The sequence below is a fragment of the Canis lupus genome, chromosome 11 (genome assembly GCF_003254725.2).
Source record: "Canis lupus dingo isolate Sandy chromosome 11, ASM325472v2, whole genome shotgun sequence".
In the NCBI taxonomy this organism is placed as follows: Eukaryota; Metazoa; Chordata; class Mammalia; order Carnivora; family Canidae; genus Canis; species Canis lupus.
Genome location: NC_064253.1, coordinates 50,622,692 through 50,639,930, shown reverse-complemented (window position 1 = coordinate 50,639,930; position 17,239 = coordinate 50,622,692). Strand labels below are relative to the sequence as shown.

Here is a 17,239-nt window from a genome sequence, read left to right as displayed (position 1 = left end):
CGTACCAGTTGTGGAGGGCACCGTGAAGAGGCAGAGGACACCCCTTGCCCTTGGGGGGGAAGGGAAGGGGAGCGGTGGGAGGGGAGTTCAGGAATAGTGAGGATCCTCCTGCCATCAGGAGTGGGCCAGGTGAGAGCTGAAGCTGCAGAGCAGGTGGGGCCAGGCAGTCTGGGCTTCTTTGAAAGCCAGGCTGAGGTTCAGGAGCTTCTACTGAGAGTCAGAGGGCTCCAGGAGCTGGGGAGACTTGGTCAGATTTGTGTTTGGGAAAGACGGCTCTGGGGGCCATGCAGAGGAAAGCAAGGAAGGGAGAGAATGCAGAAGTGGTGGTAGCCAAAAGGTGCTTTGAATGATGTGGAAGGCCTGAGAGCAGGTAAGAAAAGAACTAGGGCCAGCTCTGTGAAAACAGTGCTTTTTAGAGCATAGAGTCACCAAATCTTAATGAACATGGGGTGGGGAGGGAAGGAAGAGGGAGGGGCCTTGCACAACCCTATTGACTGGGAGATGGTAGGACTGTTTATCAAACTAGTTAGGACAGAGGGAGGACAGGGTTTGGGGGAGTTGATAATAATCATGACTCATACATTCAATGACTTGCTTATGGTCACACAGCAAGTAAGGGGTAGATGGGCTCAGATTAGATTATGTCAAGTGTAAGGCACTAGTTGGGACTTCTTGGTAGAAGGCCTTAGGTCAGTAGTTAAGAGACTGGAGTCGGGTCAGGCAAACCTGGGCTCCTGTTGACCTTGGACAAGGTGGTTAATCTCCCTATAGCTCAGTTTCTCTAAGTGGAAAATGGCAAAGGCTTGTACCTCATAGGCTCATTGTAAGGATTTAATGAGATGATGTATATAAAGAAATTAGCACAGTACCTGCCATGTTGTAAACACCCCATAAATCTTAACTTTTAATAACAACAGCAGCAGCAACAACAAATGCCAGTCTGGGACTTGGGAGTGAGATCTGGGTTAGCATTAAGGCATCGTCAACACAAAATGGGCACAGAAGCCATAATGCAGAGGGAGGACCTCACTTGGAGAGAGGAGGAGAGGAGAGTGGTGCGGAGAGCACAGCCCAATGGAGAGGAGGAGCCCTGAAAGTAAGGGAGACAGCCAAAATGCTGGAGTTGAGGGCAATGCAGCAAATCAGGGTTTAATTCCAGACTCTATCCCTGCTGCTATGGGGCCTTAGGAAAACCTCTTGATTACCTTGAGTTCCAGTACCTTCATCTATTCCACAGACCTGTCTTACATGCAGGTGAGGGATAGCTATGATGGATGTAAGGCTTTGACAGAGGCTAGGTGCTTGATTAGCAATAGTTTTAGGGGCTCCTGGGTGTCTCAGTTGGTTAAGTGTCCGACTCTTGATTTCAGCTCAGGTCATGATCTCAGGTTGTAAGATTGGAACCCCATGTCGGGCTCTGCTCTAGGTGTAGAGCTTGCTTTAGATTCTCTCTCCCTCTCCCTCTGCCCCTCCTCTACCTCCTTCTCGAAAAAAACAAAACAATAGCTGTTTTAGGAGGAGGCATAGAGAGGGTGGCTTCATGGAAGACAATGAAAGATGGGTTTTCAAAAAGGGACCAACAGCCTCAACGCTGTCAAGAAGTCAACAAAGATAAGAACTAAAAATATTCACTGGATGTGACAAGGAGGTGAAAGTGACCTTGGTGAGCCAGCTTCAGGGATGATGAGAGCAGAAGGTGGGGGCAGCAGCTGAGGAGTGTTGGGAGGTGGGGAAGTGGATCTGAGAAAGCAGGTGACAGCTTGGCAGGGATGCTGAGGAGCGAGTGGGTGGGTAGGGGGTAGCAATACGCATGGTTTCAAGATAAGGAAATCAGAGCAAAGTCATGGCAAGTCTGCCTATCCCAGAATATGACTGCTTTATACTCACCCTGCCCCCACCCACTGAGGACTGGCTCCTTTGCCCTCCACACAAGGCCTCTCTAAGCACAGACCACAGTGCAATCCCAGGGCCCTGGGTGTGTCCTGGGACCCAACCTGGGTCACCCAATGCTGAGGTCAGTCACCTCTTATCTCTGCCCTACTTGCTAGTATGGCCTAGGAAAAGTTGAAGTAGTTCATACCTTCTGCTACTTTTTAACTTCTGTCCCTGCCCTTTGGCTGCCTGGATCTGCACAGCCCTGGGGAGATGGACAGTATTAGTAAAAATAGCTCTTGATTATCTTCTTTTTTAAAAAAGATTTTATTTTTTATTTGTTTATTTGAGAGAGAGAAAGAGCACAAGTTGGGGGGGGGAGAGGCAGAGGGGGAGGAAGAACCAGGCTTCCCCACTGAGCAGGGAGCCCAATGTGGGGCCCTGGGATCATGACCTGAGCTGAAGGTAGATGCTTAACCGACTAAGCCACCCAGGCATCCCAACTATCAAATATATTCTTTTTCAGGTTCTTCCCACCAGTATTTAAGCATGCCCATGTAAGAAACACATAAGAAATTTTTAGAAATTGGATATAAACTTCCTCTGGTTCTACATCCTTGGTGTCTATTCTCCTTCTCCCAATTTTTTTTTAAAGATTTTATTTATTTTTTCATGAGAGACACAAAGAGACAGAGGCAGAGACACAGGCAGACGGAGAAGCAGGCTCCACGCAGAGAGCTCCATATGGGACTCGATCCTGGGACTCCAGGATCAAGCCATAGGCCGAAGAAAGCAGGCGCTAAACCCCTGAGCCACCCAGGCATCCCATCCTTCTCCCAATTTTTTACAATAATTACCTTGAGTCATCTATATTGTATCAGCTTCTTACTCATCAGACCACTCAGATCTGGTGGCCACCACATCCCCCATCTCCGCTGCCCACTATCCATTGCCTGCTGAAACAACCTCTTGCCAAGATAATCAACAACCTCCTTTCTTTTAAGTCCAAAGGTTCTCAAAGGTTCTCTCTTTCTATAACTACTAGACCTCTCTTTGACATTCTGGATTGCTGACCCCTCCCTCTGTCTTGAACCTCTGAAACCTCTCTGACCACTACTCCCTTATTTATTTTGCAGATTTATCTTTTCTCCTGCATCCATTAATGTCAGTATGGTGGACTCCTTTACATTTTATTTGGATGGCCCTCCCTTCTGGTGGGAACTGCTTTTCACTCATATGGTTACCAGCATATTATGACCTCCCTACCCCGCCATGGATCAATGATACAGGGAATGGCATCTGACCAAAGCCAGGATGATAAGAGCAAGTCCCTAGGAATTTTGAAGCTGGAACTGAGAAGGGTAAACTGGAACTGAAAGACATGAACCAACATCTTGCTGGGTATACCTGGATTTAAACTGTAAAGCTGAGAATTGTCAGAAGCTGGGTTTATAAAAAAAAAAAAAAAAAAAAAAAAAAGAGGCTGGGTTTATTATTATATGGGCTGGAGAAGCAATAGGAAACTTGTCTGGAGAGAAAAAAGGAGACGAGACAGGTTGGGGACAAGAAGCAGGGCTTCCCAATTTCTCAGACTCTCCCAAGTATACCACCATCATGATTGCTAAGAGGAGGAATAAATGTTTCCTCATAATCAATGTTAGAGAACAGGCAAGAACTTGGCTTCTGCATTTCAGCATGATGCAGGATAATCTAGCTTCTAGCCGTCTGAAGTCAGGGCTGAAACACACTTCCTTATCCAAACAAAATACTGTGTTGGCCCCTAACTTCTCACAGACCACCCATTTTGGATGTTCTTACCCTGCCAGGCAAATGTGATGGTGCTTCTTATTGTAAAGGGAGTTGATTGGAATGCAGGAGAGGCAAGGGCATCACTCCAGGGCAGGTTGAAGAAGAAAGGCTTTCAGCCCTGTCACTCCAGCCTAGGATTTCCCAGGAAGCCGGAAGGCATAGTTAGAGGGATTGAAAGTGCCCCTTTTAGCATTATGAAAAACGGAGCTAAAAGAGAGAAATTGCTTCAAGAGCTTGCACAGGTCCTGCATTTTCGTGGCAAACCGAAGAATTCAGAGAGCATGATTCTACAAATTTCTAGTATTGATTATGGTAGTAGAAATACGTTGTATTCACAGATGTCCTTCACCTTTTTAAAAAAAGATTGTTGTATGTATGTATGTATGTATGTATGTATGTATTTGAGAGAGAAAGTAAGAGACAGAACATGATTTGGTGGCAGGGGAGAAGCAGGCCCCTAATTGAGCAGGGGGCTCAATCCTAGGACCCTGGGATCCTGGGATTATGACCTGAGCCGAAGGCAGATACTTAACCAACTGAGCCACCCCTGTCCCTCACCCTTTAGTTTTCCTATATGGGAAAATTCACACTTTAAAATCCAGTCTCCTTAGTACTAAAGTCAGAACTAATATTTCCAGCATCTTATGCAGTTTGCTTATAGGCATGCTACTTGCCTCCATGTGACACTTTGATTTGGAAGTGAGCCATACAAGTGGAGTAAATATCACTAAAGTTCAATATTTGTCATTCTCCTTTCCTTCTGAGCACCAGGAGGATTGCACTTCTCTTGTCTCTTGATGTTAGGTATGGCCATGAGATTTGTTATGATTGATACAATGTGAACAGAAGCCAGTGTACATTTTTCCTCACCCTCTTCTACTACAGCAAATGCTGAAGGTTCCTATCAAGAAAGTGGCATCAGGGTGCCTGGCTGGCTCAGTCCGTAGACCAAGTGATTCTTGATCTTGGGGTTGTAGGTTCAACTCCTACATATTGGGCATAGAGATTTACTTAACAAAAATCTGAAAGGAGGGGATCCCTGTGTGGCTCAGCAGCTTAGCTCCTGCCTTCAACCCAGGGCATTATCCTGGAGTCCTGGGATCAAATCCCGCATTGGGCTCCCTGCATGGAGCCTGCTTCTCTCTCTCTCTCTCTCTCTCTCTCTGTGTGTGTGTATCTTTCATGAATAAATAAATAAAATCTTTAAAAAAAAATCTGAAAGGGAGGGAGGGAGGGAGGGAGGGAAGGAAAAGAGAGAAAGAAAGAAACAGGCATCATCATAAGATGGTGAAACCTCCATCAGCCTAGATCACTGAGTGATCACAGAGGGCAGACTCCTCCCTCCCACTTCACCCATGCCAGAACTGTGGCATGAGCAAGAAATACATCTTTGTTACTTTAAGTCAGTAAGATCTGAGGGTTGTTTGTGACCACTGTCACCTACCTAATTCTGACTGATAGAGGAAGGAAGTAGGCTGGACATAAGACTTTAGTTTCTGCTATTGCTGGTAGTACAAGTGTCCACTTTTTGGAGGTGGTAGTGGTAACTGGTGGTTTCCTAGTAGCTGCAAAATTGAGTTCTTACCGCAGAAGTGCTACAGAGCTTGTAAAGTTGGCAGTGAAATTAAACTTTTGGTACTTAGTATTTGGAGTGGCAGTGGCTGTGGTTTTCTCATCAGGTTGTGTGGTATGGTTTGAGTGTTGTTCCTAGAAACTGAGCCTCAAACTCATTTCCTCCATCCTCCTAACATTTCTGAGTTAAATAATATCTTTTAACAAATCCCTTTTCTGTTTTAACTACCCAGGGTGGATTCTACTGTTTGTGAAAAAGAACTATGATGAAATTACTATATTTAATAAATCTCATGTTCCCATCAATTCAAGAGGCAATTTATTTTATGAACTACAGTTGACCTTCAACACAGGTTTGAACTGTACATGTCCACTTATATGTGGATTTTTTTAATAGTACTATAAATGTATTTTCTCTTACAATTTTTTTAAAAGATTTTATTTATTCCTGAGAGACACACAGAGAGAGAGGCAGAGACACAGGCAGAAGGAGAAACAGGCTCCATGTAGGGAGCCTGACGTGGGACTCAATCCCGGGTCTCCAGGATCACGCCCTGGGCTGAAGGCAGTGCTAAACCGCTGAGCCACCCGGGCTGCCCTACAATTTTCTTCTTAACATTTTTTTCTCTAGCTTTATTATAAAAATACATTATATAATACATAAACAAAATATGTGTTAATCAACTGTTTATGTTATCAGTAAGGCTTCTGGTCAACAGTAGACTATTAGTAGTTAAGTTCTGGAGGAGTCAGAAGTTACACATGGAGGGTGCCTGGCTGGCTCAGTGGGAAATGCATGTGACTCTTGATCTTGGAGTTGTGAGTTCAAGCCCCACACTGAGTGTAGAAATTACTATAAAAAAATAAAGTTTTTTTTTTTTTTTAAAGTTATACATGGATTTCTGGCTGTGCAGGGGCTGGTGCCCCTAACTCCTGCATTGCACAGGGGTCAACTCCACTAGGGAAAAAAGAGGCTAAAAAACTATTACATGCCATTAATTGTGAGACTGTATTCTGATTTAAGAGTCATTAAACTAGGGGAAAAAATGTGCTTTAGGATGAATAAGTTAATAGCAAAAGGAATTCTCCCCCAGATGAAACTGACAGACAGCTGATTATGATTTTAAAAGAACTGTATCAGGGCCCAGTGGTGCAGTGGTTTAGCGCCGCCTGCAGCCCAGGGCGTGATCCTGGAGACCCTGGATGGAGTCCCAAGTCAGGCTCTGCATGGAGCCTGCTTCTCCCTCTGCCTGTGTCTCTGCCTCTCTGTGTGTGTCTCTATGAATGAATAAAATCTTTTAAAAAATAATAATTTAATAAAAATAAAAGAACTGTATCATCTGGGAGGAAAATAAAACCACACCCAAACCTCATAAATGCAGAGATCTGTGATTGCTCAATCCCAGGATCCCTAAACCACCACCAGAAAGTGTAGTGCTAATCAGTACAGTGCCCCACAGAGAAATCCTCCATAATTATGCTCTCAGAACACTGGAAAAGGGATCACATCCTTGTGGGCAGAACCTGGGACAACCAGATTGGCTGACTGAGAAACTGTAGCCAGAGAAGTGAGTCAACAAACAGATGCCATGAGATTTCCTGGTCCCATCATTTTCATTGTCATTCAGGGCCAAAGAATATATGATGTTCTGGATTACTGACCACTCTACAGTGCCTTTTAAAAATTTATTCTTTATTTCTTCCATCTCTAGACATCAGGAGTTTGGGGATTGTTTTTGGGCAGAGGTGGTGGTGGTGGTGGTGGTTTAAAGGTAGCTCAGGATCCCTGGGTAGCTCAGCGGCTTAGCGCCTGCCTTTGGCCCAGGGCACGATCCTGGAGTCCCGGGATTGAGTCCCGCGTCAGGCTCCCTGCATGGAGCCTGCTTCTCCCTCTGCTTGTGTCTCTGCCTCTCTCTCTGTCTGTCTGTCTGTCTGTCTCTGTCTATCATGAATAAATAAATAAAATCTTTAAAAAAAAATAAAGGTAGCTCAAAGGCATTTCAAACAAAGGTAATGAGATTATTAGAAACCATATTCACACCGTATAGAAACCTGACTGCAGCACGAAGGGACATTACCCAGAGAACTTATATATGAAGAACCGTGGTCCTATGATATAACCTCCAGAAATAGTAGCTGGATGTGTCATTGAGCTGCCCTCCATTAGAGAGGAGGTGAATTTATTGGCATATGTATAGTGGAATGGCTAGAATATGTAGGTGAGGATATTTTTTTGAAATCAAATATATAGAGGAAAATAATGTGTGTGTGTTGGGCAAACAAGGGGTAGACTACACTGTACACCTGCAATTCTGCATCCTCTCTTCTCCTGGGACCCCCCATCCCATATCCCCCACCTAGTGTCCATGGGGTTCTCATGTGAGCCACATTAGGCAATTTGAGCTTCAACCATTCCTTGACTACAGCTGATGAGCCCAGTGTTAAGCATCGACTAAGCGGAGCCAATCAGAGTATTTCCTGAAGAATTTGCAAAGTGCAACTAAGAAAAAGAAGCCAGTGTCTTGTTGGATGCCTAGACAATAAGATTTTTAAGCTTTGGGATTGTCCGAAGTGATGTTTTTCACTATGTGGACCAGAAAAACATTAGAAGCCAGTCTGGGGGTGGGGATGATAGGGGCAGGACAGCGCAGGGGAAGGAAATGAAGGAACCTGGCAGAAAGTAACAGAGAGGAGAGGTGGCAAGAGATTCTAATGGCTTTTGTGTCCATTAGTTCCAGTTATTCCTTAGGCATCCCTGTCTTTAGGTTTTAGTCTAATTATAAATGTTTTGTTTTGTTTTGTTTTTTGCTTAAACCAGTTCTTACTCTTCTTTGGAGAGCTCATCCACTTTTTGTTTGGTTTTGTTTTAGTGAGAGAGATGGAGGGAGGGAGGAAGGGAGGGGGTGGGGAGAGACAGATGGAGATGGGGAGAGAGCATCCTAAGCAGGTTCCATACCCAGTGCAGAGCCTGATGGGGGGCTTGATGTGGGCTCGATCTCACGGCCCTAGATCATGACCTGAGAGGAAATCAAGAGTCAGACCCTCAACCTACTGAGCCACACAGACACCTGGCTTATCCACTTTTCTGATTTGACTATTACTAATTTACTGATAACCCACAAAATGTTGTCTTCAGCCTGAACCTCAGAGCTACCTATCCAACTGTCTATGGGATACCTTGGCTTGAGTGTCCAACTGGTACCTCAAACCTAGCATATATAAAACAGAAGTCATCATCCTCCACCTCCCCCACACACCATCCCAAGCCCCTGCTGAAACACCCCTTCTCTTGTGTTTTCTATCTCAGTAAATGGCATCACAGTATCCCTGGTCACCAACCTGGAAGTTATCCCAGACTTTCCCTCCCTCTTACTTCCCATATCCTATAGGTCTAAGTCTCTAAGTCCTACCAACTATAATCCCCAAATATCCTCAGTGCTCTCTTCTCTCCAATCCTCTTCCTCTACATCATTTCAGTCCTTTGTCATTACTCCTTGCCTTCACTCTCAATTGCCTTCAATCTCTCCTTCCACCCAGCAGCCCAAATCATCCCTCTAATTTTTGGATATGACCACATTTACTCCTCTGCTCAAAATATTTCAGTGGCTCCCCACTGTTTCCAGGACAAAATCTGAACTCCTGCAGCTGGGTCACAAATTCACTCACATTACACTCAGATGTGCAACAACATAAGTCTCCTCTCTTTCCTAGAACTGATTTGATCTTGCTCACAATACCCCACCCTGCTGGGTAACAGGGGCAGGGGAACTAAAATTAATCCATTCCGGTAAAATCAGTAGGGTCCAAAAATTTATTTTAGACAGTCTGTAAGTATGACTCAGTCTTTCAGCTTATCTTACCCTTCCCTTTCTTGTTTTTGAGGTGGCATTTGGTTTTATAGGAATCTCATGTGAATTCTGTGTCATTGAGGGAAAGGGTCTCTTAGCCATATGGTTCTTGGGGTTATGTCAGTCGGCATTTGCTGAGATGTGGTGGGTTGGGAAAAAACGAGTTGGTGAATTACAACCCTGAGAGGTAGCTGTTACTAAAACAACTTTAGGAATAAGGGAGCTGAGGCTAAAAGAGGGTGAGTAACTTGCTCAAGGTCACAAAGTTTGTTAAGTGGCAGAACCAGAAATCAATACCCCCCTAATTCTGGAAGGTACTTGGATCTATGGCTAGAATTCCACAGATGCTTATTGAGAGCTCTGAGAGTCTTCACGGTATACCTTTAGGGATGTGCTCATCCATGGAGAATATGTAGAGTAGGATGAGAAAAAGGTCCAGTTCAGAACACTTAGGAATCATTGACCTATGAGGTAGGGTAGGAAGACCTACCTGACAGCTTCTGACCGAACTGGTCTTCCTTTTAGGAGAGATTCTAGGATGGAGAGTCATGCCTGGTCCTGCTCCAGCCAGGCCTGAGTGAGCTCTCGGAATACCCCATTACTCTCAGTCCTAGCTTCTCCCACAACGCAGCAAAGCACAAACCTGAGAGCAATACTGCGTGGGAACTCAGTGAATATGCCCAAGAACTTGTGTTGGCAGGACGGCTCACACTTCCTAGGGCCAGGGAATGCAGAGCCACCTACCGACCCTCTAAAGTGGGGATGCAGAGTCCACCCCAGCTGAGAGTGGTTGTGCATAAGTCTAGGGGTCTTCCAAGATGAGGACTTCGGATCTCCTCCTAGATGTGGGGACCCAAGGCCTTCCTCCTTGGATGATGCAGGCAGAGGCAGATATGGAGGGGCAGTCTCCTCACGTATACGGTACAGAGGCCTTTCTCAGAGATTGTATGTGCAACTCTTCCAGGTGCTGAAGGTGCAAGAAATCTCCGCAAGCAGGTGGGCCTCGTTCCCACCCCCTTCCCCCAGAGGGGACCAGACCTAGTAGCCCCTCCAGTCCTTTTCCCGCCCCCACCCCACTCCTGCATCACCGGCGAGTCAGTCCCCACCCCAGAGTGCGACCAATCGCCCGGGAGCCTGGCGCAGCCAGCCAATTGAACGTCGGCAGCGCCGCGGGGATGGCTCCACCCCGCACAGGCCGCGGCCGCCGGCCTCCCGGGAAGCTAGGTTCTCTGCTGTTTTTGCTGCCTGCCGAGCCCAGCCGAGCCCAGCCGAACATAGCCGAACGCAGCCGAACGCAGCCGAGCCTAGCCGAGCCCCGCGCCGGGCCGCAGCCGCCGCCCGAACGCCGCCGAGCGAGCGAGCGAGCCGCCGCGGCCGCGGAGGAGGCGCCGCCCCAGGGGGAGGAGGTGCCGGCTCGCCGCAGACCGCCCGCGGCAGAGGCCGCCCCGGTCGCGCCGCGGCGGGAGCGGCCGGCGGAGGCTGCGCGGCCGAGGGGGAGGGCCGGGGGAGGGGACATCGCCCCTGCCCGCCTCCAGCCCCCCCCCGCCCGCCCCGCGCCCGCAGGCTCCCGAGTCTCAGTCGGCGCCCAGCATCCCGCTGCCCCGGACCCTCCCGCGGGCGCGCACCGGGCTCAACTCAGGTAAGGGGGGCCCTCCCCCCATGGGCACGGGGGCTGAGAACCAGAGACAGCGATACAGAGACCCAGACTCACATGGAGACATAGAGGCAAAGCCGCGGAGAAAGAGACACAAAGACAGAGACACACGAGACTCGCAGAACTACAGAGACAGACCCCACGGAGAAGGGGCGAGAGACACGTCCACGGGGACAGAGTGACACACAGCAAGGAAGAAAGAGACCGAGAGACACTAAAGACCCATACACACAGAGACCGATACAGAGATACACAGAGATAGACTGAGAAAAGAGAGACTCAGAGCACACGGAGACAAATATAAAGAGAGCCACATAGACAGCTGCACGAACATAGAGGTGGGTATGCAGAGGCAGAGGCACACATCTAGGCGAGGGAACGAAAGACTAAGAACCAGCCACACAGACACAACTGACCTGGAGAGACAGTCCCACAGAGAGGCACACCTAGGTACACAGCCTTGGATACACAGACCCATACATGCCTGCCAGGGCCTCCACAAAGTTCCCTCTGTCTGAGCTGGCACCTCTGGAGGTCTCCGGGGCTGGCTGGCTGGCGTCCTGAGAAGGGGGAGGTGCCCAGGCCACACCAGCGGTAGTCACAATCCCCATCCTCTAAGGCCTTGGGCTTCCTCAGCCTCATCCACTCACACAGTGCTTTTGAGAGCTGGAAGCTTGGTGGGCAGGGCCAGGCCATGCCCACTGGTTCTAAGGAGGTAAGATATGGGCTGTCGACTCAGCTTCCCCACTGTGGCTGCACCCCCATCCAGGTGCCCAGAGCCAGGCCGGAGGATGGGGGCATTGGCTCTGTGGGGTATTTAGAACTGCTGGGACCCAGAGTCCTCTGCCAGGGAAGCCAGAGATGTGGGGAAGGACTCTCTTTTATACCCCTTTCCTCCTAGGCCTCACCGTATCCCTTCTCCCTCACTACCCTTTCCTCTGCTCTCTGCCACAGGCTCAGGACTGCAGGTGGACATCTCCACTGCCCAGGAGTCATTGTGTGGACAGGACAGCCTCTGTGGAAGGCCAGCTATACTGGAGTTCTGCCTCGGCATGGGCCTTGCCATCGAGCCAGCCCCGTGGTCTGTGCTGGTCTGAGGGTGCTGCCTGTCATGGGGGCAGCCATCTCCCAAGGGGCCCTCATTGCCATCGTCTGCAACGGCCTCGTAGGCTTCCTGCTGCTCCTGCTCTGGGTCATTCTCTGCTGGGCCTGCCATTCCCGCTCTGCGGACATCGACTCTCTTTCGGAATCCAGTCCCAACTCCAGCCCTGGCCCCTGTCCTGAGAAGGCACCCCCGCCCCAGAAGCCCAGCCATGAAGGCAGCTACCTGCTGCAGCCCTGAAGGCCCCTCGCCTCGCCTGGAGTCTGGGGCCTAAGTCTGCCCCACCCAGAGCCTGGGATCAGGATCCCAGGGTCTAGCCAGTCTGGGGTCCAGAACCCAGAGTCCAGCCTGTCTGGAGCTGGACCTAGCAGCCCAGAGTCTAGCCAGTCTGGCTCCACTAGGGGCTCCAGTGGCCCTTAGTAGACAGGCCTGGGGTGGGGGTTCATGAGTTGGTGCTAGGGCCAGGGCCATCTCGACTCTGCTCCATACCGAGGGCCAGGGACTGGGTCCACCTCTCCCTAGGCCAATTGCCTCCAGGCCCTTGAGGTTGGGGAAGCAAACTGGAATCCATGGCAATAATGGGAGGGTGTCCAGGCTGGGCCCCTCCTTGGGTCCTCCCACTGTTTGCTGGATAATAAATGGAACTATGGCTCTACCCTGAGATTTCCTCCTCTTCCTGGGGGCCCTGCGGCAGCAAATTAAAGGTGTGGGGTGAGCTTCCAAACACAAGTTTATTTGTGCAAAGTAGGACAGGATAATGGTTGAGGGGTGAAGCGCTGGGACCAGGGCTGAAACAGAGTGCTGATGGTAGATGCTAGGACCTGATCAGGGGTGGGGTCACAAACTGGGTGCTAAGGCTGGGCTTTGGTACCTCAGTCAGGAGTTACAAGTACTGGGTTCGAAAAATGAGACAGGGACTCAGGTCTTGGTTTTCACTTCCCTCACCAGGTTCAGGAGTTTATCCAATTTTGCGATTTCCACAGCTGGACCCTTCTGTACCTCCTGCCCCTTCTTTTCCTGGGGACGGGGGAAGTACATGTGGGTGAGGAATGGTGAGGGACAGGCCACTTTTCTCCGGGTCCCAGCTCTGCCTCCTCTGCACACCCTGCCCCAGCTTTGTCCCGCCCCTCTCCCCACCAGTTAGATTTTGGATCCCTGCCTCTCCCCATCCCCAAGGGGTTCTTCCCCAACTCAGGTTAGGAGATCTGGGCCCAGCTGGGGCCTCCGAGAAGCATCCAGTCTGGCTCTGAATCTTGAGTCAACAGAAAGACTTGATTCTGGGAGGAGGGGCAGAAGGTATCTACCCACTAACCCTCAGAGGAACTAGCCTTTCGGGCTCGGGAGAGCTGTAGCTCTCGGGGAGAGGTAAGGCCTCTGACTGTTGGGACCACCCTTCCCACAGGAGGGTCCTTGGCTGAGGCCTAACAAAGAGCTAAGAGATGTGGGTTTGCAGAGGGAGAAGTGTGAACAAAGCCACAGGTGCACTTACCTAGTACCAAAACTTTCAGGTCAGGTTGGGAGTGGGGGACATTTGGGGGTCAGGCCTGCTGTATCAGACATACTCAGGGTAGAGGAGGGTTTCAAGAGACCCAGGAGGGCAGATGAAATATCCCATGTGATTCCAGATATCCTTAGCCAGGACTGGCCCTCAGAAAAGAAGATCCTAAATTTATGACCCTCACCCTGGCCTACAGGGCATTCTAATGCCCTGAGAAAACGAGAATTGGGACACTACAATATGTGTCACTCACCGGCCCCAAGAGCTCCATGGCAGACTAGCACCACTCCCATCCTCCCTTCTGTCCAGGCAGCGGGATACGGGCTATGCTGGGGCAGCTGCCATTTCCTGCCTTCCCTCTGCTCCAGAGTCCCCCTTCCCCCTGCCTCCCCTGCCCTCTCTGCCACCTGTGCCCACTGCTCACTGGCACCTGCTCCAGCCTTGCCTGCTGAGAGCCCAGCTTGGGTCTGGCCTGGGCTGTGAGGAAGTGAGAGAGTGCACGGCCAGCAGGCCCCTTCCTGGCCCCATCCTGGCTGCTGACACCATGAGGAGCTCAGATTTCCTCCTGGTGTGACCACTGCACCTGCTCCCAAATCTGTCTCCCCCTCCCCTTGTGGCCCAGTGCCTTTGCCACTACCTGACTCACCTCTACACTCTTTAGGCAGAGAACAAAGAGGTCTTTTCCTTTAACTACCCTCCCTTCCAAATCAAGTTAGTGCTTTCTTCTTGGCCTCACCCCATCCCCCAGGAGTTGTGGGTCCTGGCTTTTAGTTCCAGCTTTGTCATTAACTCCCTATATGACTTTGGGCAAGTCTCTTGCCTTTCTGGGCTCAGTTTCCCATCTATACTGTAGTTAGGGAAAGACAGTCTGACCTTTGACAAGCTGTCTTCGGACACCAGTTAGGGGAGGTTTCAGGTCAGGAAGTTGGGCCTCTGTGGCCAAACCCTCCTGGGAAGGGCAGGGGGATTGCGGCCGGTAGAGGAGGGGCATTGGGGATGTCCAGAGGACTTCCTATTGCACAAATCACTTGGCTACTGATAGGATCAGATGAGAATTTCACGAGAACCTTCAATCTACCAAAGCACTAGACCCCAGCTGTCACCCACTCAAGTCCTCTGCTCCCCTGGTACCCACATCCTCAGGTCTTCAGAGATAGAGGTCCCCAGATACACAGAGCCCAGCTGTCTTAGCTATGGCTGACCCTCGGTCTGAGAGGAGTTGGGACTGTGAGAGATCCTCGCCTTCCTGGGTCAGAGTGGGCAGGGCAAGCCCCCACCCAGATCTACCACCCTCCAGATGTGATGGCTATACCCTTGCCCCTGCCTCTGACTGGGGAACCACCATCCTTCCCACTGGGCTGTCCAGCTCAAGCCTAGGTCTCTTTCCTCACTAAATCAAGAGCAGATTTTATCTGTTCCACAAATTGTGCTGTTTCCTTCCCCCTCCTTGAGGCCAACTAGCTGGGCTCAACAAAGAGCTTCAGACCATGCCCAACCACCCCATTCCACCCCACCCCACCCCACCCCACCCCACCCCACCCACCCCACCCTATCCTATCCTCCCCTCCCCCCCACCCCCAGCCCAGTATAGCCTATAGGCCACAGCTGCAGGCTCTTAGCTGCCTTCTGAGTATTTATAGCCAAGTCAACCCCCTCCCCCAGCTGGCTACAATTACAGGCCCGGCCAAAATCCCAGCTCTTGTCTCCTGGTCATGGTGGGGAATAGACTAGGCAGGTACCAGGGGGATGCTGCGGGTATCCCTGCTTTGGTAAGGGTACAGGAGGGCAGGTATCAGTAGTTGAAAGAGACAGGGCCCTGCCTTTGCCTCAAACTGCAAATAAACGCTTCATATTGCAACCAAGAGGTGTAGTCATCAGGGCAACTTGGCCCAGCTCTGATCCTGGCCCAGAACCAGGCAGAAAGCAAATTCTGTATCTTCTCTTAGCACCCAAATAGGCAGGACTCCACTCTGGGTTCTCGGGCTCTGGATTCGAAGGCCTGAATTCTTATGTCTGAATCAGGACTCTTGAGATACAGACTTTGAGGTGCTGGCTCTGAGCTCCATAGCTGTTTTCAGGGCCTTTGCACTCTGAAAGGGTGCAAAGACTCTGGCAGGGTCTCCAGTACAAATCCCAGAAAGGAGCCAGAGCTCACAGGAAGGACTGCCTAACTGCTGACCTTATCCTCTTTTTCTTTTCACATTCTTCCCTGTGTGGGCCCACAGCTCCCAGCTTAGGGACCACTGGAGCTGAGGCCCTGGGTAAGCCCACCCAAGCCCCCTTTCTGAGTAACCTGGGTCTACACCAAATAAGCCAATGATGTCTATGTGCTTCCCCAGGCTTTGGATCCATGGAGTCACCTGCTTACTGGATGTCTCCACCCAGAAGCTCCACAGGTAACTTAGCTTCAGCATGGCAAAGCTGATCTCATCATCTCTCCACAAACCTGCTTCTCCTGTGCTCCTTATTTGGGTAATGACACCACCATTACCCTGGGTTTTCTAAGCTAGAAAGCTGGGAACCACCCCCGGGCTCTTCCCCTTCCTCTTTACCCCCACCATCTTGGAGACTTTATTTCCTACAGCAGCCCAAACTACCCAAGCTTGTACCTTCGGCATCTTGCGCAAGTTGGGTGAGAGCTTGAGGCAAATGACGTGCCCACGGTCATCACCCACAATGATGATGGGGTGGATGGGATTGAACTGCACGTGGGTGATCTTGTTCTTCTTTTTGGTCACCACGGGCTGGCTGCAGATGGCCTCATACTTGTTGATGGACAAGTCAAATACATGGGTCTGTGGAGAGATGGGTGTCAGCACACTCAAGGCTAGCGCCTGTCCCCCACCTCAGAAGAACTAGCACAAGTGCTTTCTGGGGAAACACAACAGAAGCCTAGCACACTGGAGCTGGAGGCAGTGGGAGAGGGGATTTGTGTCTCTGATCATGTTTTTTTTTTTTTCTGTGGTTGAGGGAATGAGCATAAAAAGCTTAGAAGAAAATTTAAGTCTATGCAGAATTAACAATAATAGCAGCTACCATTTATTGAACACTTATTATATACTAGACTCTAGGCAAGCATGTTACGTAGTTGTATAACCTAATAATCCTCACAGACACTCTATAAGGTAGGTTCTGCTATTATCCCCATTTTATTTTTTTATTTTAATTTTTTTATTATTATTTTATTTCTTATTTATGATAGGCACACAGTGAGAGAGAGAGAGAGAGAGAGAGAGGCAGAGACACAGGCAGAGGGAGAAGCAGGCTCCATGCACCGGGAGCCCGACGTGGGACTCGATCCCGGGTCTCCAGGATCACGCCCTGGGCCGAAGGCAAGCGCTAAACCGCTGCACCACCCAGGGATCCCTATTATCCCCATTTTATAAACGAGAGCTAGAGGCTCTAGGGCTAACTTGCCATTAAGAGGCATATGCAAGGTGCTCAGACAAGTGGTTAATCATATTTTTACCATTCCCTGAGTCCAAACCATTAGTAACTCTTGCCTGGACAATGGTGGCAATGTCCTGATGGATCTTTCTACTTCCACTCTTGCCCCTCTACCATCCATCCTCCATGCAGCCACTAGACTTATCTTTAAACAATCTAAAATCCTCCAGCAGTTTCCCTTGGCAGTATACATAAAATCCAGATTCCTTATTCCGAATTCTCTACTCTCCACTGCTAGAGCTCTTCTTCCCTTTGCTTCCTAGACCCAGGCATACTTGCTTGCCTGCCCCTGAAACCCCTTCAAGCTCATTCTCAGCTCAGGGCATTTGTACTAGCTATTCCCTCTGTCTGGAATGCCTCTCCCCATCTTCACATAGCTGGTTGTTGTCATTCAGCTCTCAGCTTGAATGTCACCTCTTGGAGAAGCTTTCCTTGAC

The 17,239-nt window shown here is 49.7% G+C and overlaps 2 protein-coding genes across 12 annotated transcripts in view; one reads left to right on the top strand and one right to left on the bottom strand.

Moving 5' to 3' along the window:
* Positions 1-10,582: 10,582 nt before the first annotated feature.
* Positions 10,583-12,512, top strand: ENHO (energy homeostasis associated). The gene is made up of 2 exons (XM_025432102.3): positions 10,583-10,740; positions 11,710-12,512. The coding sequence occupies exon 2, from the start codon at positions 11,867-11,869 to the stop codon at positions 12,095-12,097; it is 231 nt and encodes a 76-aa protein (XP_025287887.1). The 5' UTR covers positions 10,583-10,740; positions 11,710-11,866; the 3' UTR covers positions 12,098-12,512.
* A 57-nt stretch (positions 12,513-12,569) lies between these two features.
* DNAI1 (dynein axonemal intermediate chain 1) overlaps positions 12,570-17,239 on the bottom strand; it is a 125,340-nt gene continuing 120,670 nt past the window's right edge. For 10 of the 11 annotated variants that reach the window (XM_035697124.2, XM_025432081.3, XM_025432085.3 and 7 more), the window contains 2 exons: positions 15,965-16,150; positions 12,570-12,874 (listed from right to left, as the gene is read on the bottom strand). In XM_035697124.2, coding sequence (XP_035553017.1) covers positions 12,776-12,874; positions 15,965-16,150 — 285 coding nt within the window. In that variant the 3' untranslated portion in view covers positions 12,570-12,775. Of the gene's footprint in view, positions 12,875-14,952; positions 15,446-15,964; positions 16,151-17,239 lie in introns of those variants that run through there. The other variant, XM_035697125.2, reaches the window with a different exon arrangement.